The sequence below is a fragment of the Notothenia rossii genome, assembly GCF_949606895.1.
Source record: "Notothenia rossii genome assembly, chromosome: 3".
Lineage (NCBI taxonomy): Eukaryota > Metazoa > Chordata > Actinopteri > Perciformes > Nototheniidae > Notothenia > Notothenia rossii.
In genome coordinates, this window is record NC_136901.1 from 76,727,695 (window position 1) to 76,737,391 (window position 9,697).

Sequence of the window (9,697 nt, forward strand, 5' to 3'; positions counted from 1 at the left end):
CGCCTAATGACAGGAAGGGTGGCTTTGACAAAGTGCCTGGCAACAGGGGGAGTGTTTACCTGTGATGAAGGGCAGAAAGATAAGGAGACTGAGAAGTCGATGTATTACAGGTAGATAACGTGAGGGAGGTATTGTTCAGGAGGTATAGAGTGTCACCCTAAGGACCAGGAGATAGTGAGGTGGGGGGGGGGGGGGGCAGAGGGGCAGGATCTCAATCCCAAAGCCAAGACATCACCTGAAGATAAAAACCGTCCTCACCTGAACGCACAAGAGCGTGGTGAAGCACTGAGGAAAACTACTGGAGGAAGTACTAGGACAGAGGAGAACATAGATATACCATTTATTTTTCCTTAAATCACTTCAATTATTCTCGTTTTTGTTTTATTACCTGGAACCAAGAAAATACTTCCACTAATATCAAGAGGGCTGGATGTTTTATTTATTTATTTGATTTTACAAAATCTATTAACAAGACCTTTTTGGGAATTATAGTACATAGACACCAAAAAACAAAAGCAGGTGCAGAAGAAAGAAGAGCAGGGTAGAGGCAAGAGAGTGTGTGAGGGAGGGGGAGGGTGAGCGAGGTAGAGAGAGAGAGAGAGAGTGTGTGTGTGAGCCTGTGACACCGAGATGTTCATGATCATTCGTGAGTCGTCCACCGGAGGAGGCGGTGCAGGGATGAGCGTGTCGCACGAGAGGAGTGCAAAACAGGTGCGTTAATATGGGTGTTAGGAAATGTATGTGTGTTTTTAAAGTATTTACAAGTGCAATCTTACAAACAAATGAAGTGATGCTTTTCTGTGTACAAATCTTCATCACAATACATATACTTTGACTAAATCTTGCATGCATTTATGATAGTCTTCCTTCTAAACTCAATGTCCTACATATGGTAACTTAAACATATTGAAGTGCAATTGATCAATAACGGTTTTCTAGTCCAAAACACAAAGCTCTATTTTTGTTGGAGAAAATTCTCCCGTGTCTGACAGTCTAAAATGTAATTTAATTATTTCAAAGAGCATTTATTGAAAAGTATGCATGTTGGTTTGAACCTGATAGAAGAACAGTGCAGCGTTGTTGTTTTTTGTGCAATTTCCTAGGTTATTAAAGCAAAGTTTATTTATATATTTAATTTCTAAAACAAAGTGTTTTACATTAAAAGACAATAGGACAAATTAAGTGTTTGTATCAAGACATTGGAACTACAAATATGTAAAAAAAGATGTGAGTGCATCAGTAATGATGTAAACATGACGTTTGTGAGTTAGGACACAGATGTATGCTCTCCCCTTAGGTGCAGGCCTCCATCAAGAAGAAAATGGAGAAGCAGAAGAGGCGATCAAGCGTGGCAGGTGCGGCTGGAGACATTCAGACGGCTCCACCTCCTCGCCACCAGAAAACTAGCTTCCCCACCGCGGCGGCTGCTGAGGACAGCGAGACGCAAGACGAGGAGCTGGACGAGCTGATGGAGGGGCCACAGGGCCGGGGGGGGGAGAGAGAGGAAGAGGAGGGGGAGCCTGTGGACCTGCTGCCCATCGTGGACTCTGTGTTCGGGCAGGTAGGAGCAATCGCCTGCCGTCAGTGTGTGTTTGAGTGACTCATCAGTTCACCTGTTTGTGAGCATGTGTGTGTTTCATGTAAAGCATCAATTCAAATGTATAGCCTAGCTGTGGTTCCGTTTCTGTAAATAGCAGTCTTAAGTCACACCCCTGACCTCTTTGATCTGACATGGCAAAAGAGCAAAAAGCTGTGACACCAACATTAACTATTTGACCTTCTCGTTTAACTCTAAATCTCTCTGGAAATGGAGGGGGTCAGAAAAGCCAGAGGGCTAAAGCTAAGGATGGACATGGCGTGTGCATGGGATTTGAACTCGTTTTGCTTTGGGAAACATTATGAAAGAGTAATCCGTAACAGATACGGCCATAGTCAGCCAGAGATCTGATGAACACCCTATCTCAGTATCACATCCCTTCACTCACATTGTAAGCAGCGACACACGACACTGCAGGAAAGGCCACGCCGTAAGAGCATCTGTCACCCGGCGGCCAGAAATGTAGGATCATGATGTGAGAAAGTGGTGGGTTTGTCTGTGTGTGTATGAAAATAAAATCAAAAAGGAATTAAAACCAAGTTAAAAGCCTCATCTTGCTCCCTGTGTCTGATCTAAGCTTCTGAGTCACTCCATGAATCCACCTGATCATGTCAGCGAACTCTGAAGTGGATGATGATGAGTGTGGCTGAGTTTAGAAACAGGAAATCGATATAAAAAGAAGGAATAAAACGTGATGTCAGTGGTGATGCAAGTGAGCCAAAATTAGAGAGACAAGCTGAGTGAGTGGGAGAGAGGAGGCAGTTGGCAAAGTCTGAAGAGAAGAAGCAATTTATATTCTCCTCGTCTCGGTGTCTCTGGGCCCCTCACTCTGAGCCCTGCAGGACGAGACCTCCAGGCCTTCAGACCACACACACACTATAAATACTCATCTTTATAAAGTGATGTTTTTAAAACAAGCTACACACCTTACATCATAAGCAAACACTGTAATAAAACATAAATAAAAAGGTACAATGCTACAGTGTGAAAGTTCTGCATTCGAAAGCATACAAACATAATCTTATCAAAATAAAATCGAAGTCCAAAAAGTTAGTATCATCATGCAGAATGACCTATTTGAGAAACATACATGTATATATTTTGTATTTATGTTACTGCAGTATAATTCTTTTTGATTACTACAAACAATTAATCAACAAAAGTCAATGAGAGATTTAGTACTAATAAAAGGGATATAAAGACCAATTTTTGATAAGTAAAGTTTATGAACATTTGTCGATCGAACTGCTTCATTTCGATCCCATCAAGGAATTTATTTATTATTGCAAATGTTGGAGTCAATACATTTAATCTAGAATTGTACATCAAGTACAATGTTCAGATACGTCAAGTGTTATGTTAACTACTTATCACCCCTCTGCAATTATTTGACAGCTATATTACTGTCAAGATTAATATTTCCAAACCAAACTTGTGTATTAAATATAATATATATATAAAATAATATCAACTTTTATTGATTACTTTTTTCAATATAATATAAACTTCACCTTCCACAACAAAGACATGAAATCGATTTTTCAGTACTGATAATGTTATATTCCAAAATATAATAGTAGAACAGCAACAGTGTTACTGATAGTACCATTTTAGTGTAAACCTTTTTTACTCGAGTAAAAATAACCAGAAATACTTATTTCCTCTCCTCCTGTCTTGCTATGATTGACAGCTCTCATCAATAGAAAACCAGCTGATGCACATCTGACACCAGAACAGTACATGATATATCTGCCTGCTCTCTCTGTCTCACACACTCACAGAAGAAAGGACAGAGTCAAATTACCTGAGTACTGCATATCCCAGACACACACGTCATGGTTTGTGGAACAAATGTGTGTGTCGCAAAAGACAAACCAGGTAACATAAATAAGCAAATAAGCTTGTGACACACACACACACACACACACACACACACACACACACACACACACACACACACACACACACACACACACACACACACACACACACACACACACACACACACACACACACACACACACACACACACACACACACACACACACACACACACACACACACACACACACACACACACACACACACACACACACACACACACACACACACACACACACACACACACACACACACACACACACACACACACACACACACACACACACACACACACACACCAGTTTTGAGAGATTTTCAGACTGATGCTTTTCGAGCTCCTCTGACCACTTAGCCCATGCAATGACCTCAACGTGTGATTTTAAAGTAGCTGTTCTTATTTTCCACAACTTGGCACGAGTCGATTTGGGAGTGCATGTAAGAGATCAGGAAGAGCTAAAAAAACACTTTGACTCTCAGCAGCTGCATTCTGCCAAATGTGAGAGACACTGCGACCCATAAGCTGTCATACGCTGAGGCTTTACAGCGCTTTGGGTTTAAAAGTTTAGCGTGATTTGTAGTTCTAATTCTTCATGGAAAACACTTAAAGATCACAGCTGTTTAGGAATTAAAAAAACACCTTTTTTAAACTTTGATATTAGATTTTAAGTATGTCAGTGCTCAATTAATCAAAAATAAGATAATAAATCCCCTATTTTTTTGTTTTTAAAATAGCCGTAAACATCTTTTGGTATTGATATTGAATATGATATGTATTTTATCTTATTTATTCAATTCTATTTAAGAAATCTATCCTTGATAATATGTTTTTGCTTTCACTTAAAGGTTAAAAGACTTCTTTCAATCAATGAAGAAGTCCAGCTTCAGTTTTGGTAGATTTGACTCAACCCCATACTCTTTTTTCAGTTTCTCATGTTCTGTCTCTCTGCTGTATCTGTTCCCTTTTCTCTTTTCATCACCTCATTATCTTCTTTAATCTCAAATGGAACGAAATAATCCCTCTCTCCATTTACTTCCTCTTAATTCTCCCCCTGAAACTCCTCACACTGTAGATGAAGTCATTTGAAAGCTGGTGCAACATGGGCGAGAGAGCAAGGGAGAGAGGGGAGGGGGGCAACTGAAAAACAGCGAGAGGAGATTAAAGCGCTGATCAGTGTGAAGAGATGATGCGCGGAGTAACACGAGTGAGCCGCTGTCAGTAGAGAGCTCAGTGACGCTGAGTTCGGTTTTTCTTGGGTGGAGACAAGTCCCCGTTATTTCTTCATCACTGTGGTATCAGATTCATAACCAACATGGGAAACCCAGAGAAGTGTTCACCAGAGGTCAAACAAGAGCTGGATCTCTGAGGAGTCCAAAGAGAGGAGAGCAGAGAAAGAAGAAATAAACTCATCAAATCAAATCAGTGAGAAGTGAGAGAGGAGGGAACATTTGATCCAGGTTGGGTAATGGGAAACTGCACCAAACGGGAAGACAAAATGAAAAAGGTAAGAGCACTTTGTCTCTTACTAATTGATGCTTTTACTATTAAGCACCTTTGTAAATTAAGTTATGAGATTAACTAAAAACCTCTCAATAACTCTGAGCAACTAAGTTCATTCTTGTTATTTGGGGGGAAAGCAAAACAAAGTATAGGTCAAAAGACTACATTTTTCAAACAGTGAAAAATATTTGTTGAAATTCCTGCACTGCCTAACATGTGATGGAGGTTGCGAGAAAAATGCTTAAAAAGATATCCATTAGGTAAAGGTACATTTACAGCCAACACAAACACTGATTAAGTTCTTAATGCTGCAGGATGAGACAAGATGTCACTCATTAGACCAGACGGCAGATCTATCTCAGAAAGTGTCAGCAGGACAAACAGATAAAGCAGATGTGGAGATCGGAACAGCTTTTCACAGCAAGAATAGCCGCGGATGAGAGAGGATTTCCTTTAGATAATAAGCAGTTTATGTAATCTAGACTTACTGTGCGTGACTTGACAACAGTGAGCCTTTATCCTTGAAATGATTATGTTGTATGTGAAACAGTGTTTTTAAGGTCGAATAACAGCTTGTGTGCCTCCAAAGGGGGGAATGGATGGGCCCCTCATGGGTAAAGTTAGGGGAGTGGGCTTGGAGGAAGAGGAGGATGAGGATGTGGAGGATAATCCGTACAAAGATCCCTCCTGCAACAGATCGCACAACACCGTGGGACCGGCCTGCATCTTCCTTAAACAGGGCTTTTCAAAGACATTCGTATGTAACAAAGCAACGTGTGCACACTGTTGTCCTCACAGAATCCCCCCCCCCCCCCCACCCCCCACTTCTTTTCGCTCGTGTTGGTTCATTTCCATCCTCTCATCGTGGTTAACCCTGCTGTGTCATCCCATCACTGCTGTGGGTCAGACGGGCCAGCCAACTTAGAGGGTCGATCCTTCACTTCCATGGAAATGTATTGACCGGCTTTGTGCAGCTTACTCTCAAATGTGATGAAGCAAAGGATGAAGAGGGGGTGAAGGCTGCATTTCAAACCACGCAAAGTGTGCATCTGCCCCTTAAGACTTCTGGTTGACCGCGTGGCAATTTGCTTGTTCTAATTTGTAATACAAGGCACAACCTAAACTGAAATGATAAAGAACCTTGAGGTGGCTCCCTGTACTGTTCTTACCCCCTAAAGACCCAGTGTTGCAGAGTGACAACAATTCATTTGATTTTCCTAAATAAATATATGTCTAATGCACAATATAAAATTTCCGACCAGCAAGGGCCTCTCAATCAAACAAAAGACGGTTGGTGGTACATAAAGTAGTGGGATCGTGGGAATCTTCACCACTAAAGCCATTATTTGAGTCAGCTTCTCTCGATTTGGATTTCTTTATCGATCTAAGTTTTGAATCGGCTGAATAGTTTGCAAATTTGTCCTCTAATCCAAAACAAAGAGACCAGGGAAATATAACCAGTAAAAACACCAAATAAAGTGCTTTCATGTTGAAAATGGGTGTTTCTCTGATGCTATTAAGTGGACAAAAAGGCAACTTGTTTCTCTTTAAACTTCAAATAGTCAAACACACATGCGGTTCGAATATGGTTAAGAACAACCAAGATCTAATGTATCATAAAGATAATGTCTTAAAACTGGGTAAAAGTACATTTATGACTTATGATTTATGGCTTCTGGCAGACAAGGAGCACTAAGGAGATACTTCACCATTATGGCCAAAAATAAATGGACCATTACCTTGATTCAAATTATGGACATAGATTGTACTAAAAGGACATTTAACCTTTTAGTGTTTTAAATTGAATTAGCACAAACTAACTGATATTTTTGCACACTTTGCAAACGTTGGTAGTATTGTCACAGCAACGGAAACAATTATTAGATGTTAAGTCTACAGTAGGGGAACTCATTTACACTAAACCTTGCTGCTACGTTTCCAAAATAACTGTCCAAATGATAAACTCTGTTTTTCCATCTAGCATAGAGAGAAAGCAACTGGAAAAACAAAACCCAAAATAAAAGGAGGAGTGCAACAACTGTAGTATTATGGGATTCCTCCTATCTTTTCTTTTTGTATGAATATGGATTTTACTAAAGTTTGTTTTGGTGTCCCATTGTGAAGACCATACTCATATTGATACATGTAATGTGTTGCACTAAGAACTGAGGCAGAAGGAATCCAAAGTAAGGGAAATGATGTCATAGTTGTATATGCCCCATATTGTTTTTCATCCAAAGCCCTAAGCCTTATGTTCTCTATACACAGACAGGGCTTGTGTGAGCTTGAGTGCTATGTGCAAGAGAGGATCTATATGTCTACTTATACAAGTCCTAACAGTGGAAATGTGTCAAAGGTACAATTTAACCTCCTAAAACACACGATCTCCAGATGTTTGTTTTCCGGTCAACTTCCAAAAACAATCATGAATTGTTGTCATATATAGAATAATGCCTAATCCATATAGATTAAGAGTTTGTTTTTCATTTGGATATGCACTGGTTTTGTATATTCAATGCAGATTACTGAGCAACTAAAAGCACATAACATAAATGACTACATTTGTAAATTACATTGAGGTATAAAATCCTGACTATAATACATGGGCTTAGATTTATAGCAAATGGACAATTCATCACATTTCAAATTCCATTAAACATTTCTTTCATTTTCAGCTGTTTGTGTATCTTTCCTCTCAAGTGGTTGTCTGGGTGTTTGAATCCGCCTGTGTTTATATTTGTTTATTATGCCAAATAAATGTATAAAGTACTTTCTTCATGAACAGAATGAGGTGAGACGCTAACGTCTTTTTCGTCCTCCTGCAGGACAGAGAGCTGAGACCAGAGGAGATTGACGGTGAGTGATTTCTCGGCAGCAAACCTCAGTGTGTTTCTGCTCTACATTATATAATAAACATGTTCTATCTTTTTTTCTTTTTTATCAGAACTCCGCGAGGCCTTTGTGGAGTTTGATAGAAACAAAAAAGGCTACATCAGTCACAATGACCTGGGGGAGTGTATGAGGACGATGGGATACATGCCGACAGAGATGGAGCTCATCGAACTGAGTCAGCAGATTTGTGAGTAGTACTGTGAAAAGGGAATTAATAAGATTTAATTAATACTGATCCATTATTCATATCTCTCATCGATCCAATTCTTGTTCAATTCCCTAATCAATTAATGATAACGTGTTGGGGGGATAGAAAAATACAGGTTTTTAAGTGATAAGATGGCAGAGGAGGATGTGGCGCCTGTGTGTTGCAGGTGGAGGTAAAGTGGACTTCGAGGACTTTGTGGAGCTGATGGGACCCAAGATGCTGGCAGAGACAGCAGACATGATCGGAATCAAGGAACTACGTGATGCATTCAAAGAGGTCAAGATATACTGTTACTTAAAGTACAGACATTCAACTGCAAAAAGTGATGAGATAAAGCTATTATTAGTGGGACTACTATCTGTGCCTATGATAAGCCAAAACGTCTTCTGGACAACCTTTATATTGGAACAGGTTGGGAGATATTGTTCTGGCTTTTGACAGGGGTATAACAAAATAGAGTTTATGTTCCTTGAAAAAGTTGATAATCTTGATAAATTGTTCATACACTGTAGCTTCCCCCCAAAGCGGGTCTAGTGGGCATAGTTGCAGGCTTCTTTGAAAGCAAACTTGTGTATTTCCCAATCTATTCAGTTTGATACTATAAATTGAAGATATTCAGGAGTCATCCTTAGCATCTGTCTCTTTGTGTCCAGTTTGACTCTAATGGTGACGGTCAGATCAGTTTGAATGAGCTCCGTGAAGCTATGAAGAAGCTGATGGGAGAAGTGACAAACAGAGAGATCAACGAGATCCTCCGTGACGCCGACCTCAACGGAGACGGCCTGGTGGACTTTGAGGGTAAAATACTTTCTTTTTGCATTTGTGGGATATTTTTGACAACTACATCAATCCTTATCTTTATCCCACTCACCCCCTTTCTTTTATTCTTTCAGAGTTTGTGCGAATGATGTCCCGCTGAGCAGAATGCCCACATGTCACACAATGTACAGCCAGACATTATGGAACTGCTGCATCTGCTTGTAAGACTACACATATAAAATTGTATTTTTGTATTAAACAAATAAGAATACAAAAAGGCTTTGACTGCACGAATAGTATCCAGAGTAGAAATAATATGACTATCCACTTCTGAACACTAGGTGCAATACAAAGATAATGCACTTTAATAGCGTAAAACATATCAAGCGCTTCTTAGACAACATTTATGAATGTGTTTTTGAGCTGTTTTTTTACATTATATGTTTGAGCTTTAAGTGTAAAAAAAAAGTGTTTGGTAAAATGGAAAAATCATTTTTAAAATAAAGGAATGTACATGAAGTTTATGGCAAATTATTTCGACAAGGTAAAAATGAAGGATGTGGCATACGATCACATCATGAAATAACCAGTCCATTAATATGGAGCTTTAAACATGGACTGCATACAGTGTCAATTACGTAAAATGATTTAATTAATGGTGACTCTGCAAGGGGGGCATTGTTTAAAAGGGTAATAAACAAGAAATTGCACTGCATGTGCTGAGGTCAACATAAAGTGTAGGAAATAATTAAGCAGAATGTGCACCTTTAATATCTCATAGCATGCAGATCTCATTGTGCACTCACTGAATAACAACAACCTCGCTTGAATTAACCAGAAAAGAGGACAAAACAATTACATT

The 9,697-nt window shown here is 39.5% G+C and overlaps 1 protein-coding gene across 2 annotated transcripts; it reads left to right on the top strand.

Moving 5' to 3' along the window:
- Nucleotides 1-576: 576 nt before the first annotated feature.
- On the top strand, nt 577-9,354 carry cabp2b (calcium binding protein 2b). 2 transcript variants are annotated; one of them, XM_079672559.1, is made up of 7 exons: nt 577-711; nt 1,298-1,561; nt 7,802-7,832; nt 7,921-8,055; nt 8,243-8,352; nt 8,730-8,874; nt 8,970-9,354. In XM_079672559.1, the coding sequence occupies exons 1-7, from the start codon at nt 631-633 to the stop codon at nt 8,993-8,995; spliced, it is 792 nt and encodes a 263-aa protein (XP_079528685.1). In that variant the 5' UTR covers nt 577-630; the 3' UTR covers nt 8,996-9,354. The 2 variants fall into 2 exon arrangements, with proteins under 2 accessions (XP_079528685.1, XP_079528686.1); XM_079672560.1 differs by lacking the exons at nt 577-711; nt 1,298-1,561 and adding an exon at nt 4,633-4,980.
- Nucleotides 9,355-9,697: the final 343 nt, after the last annotated feature.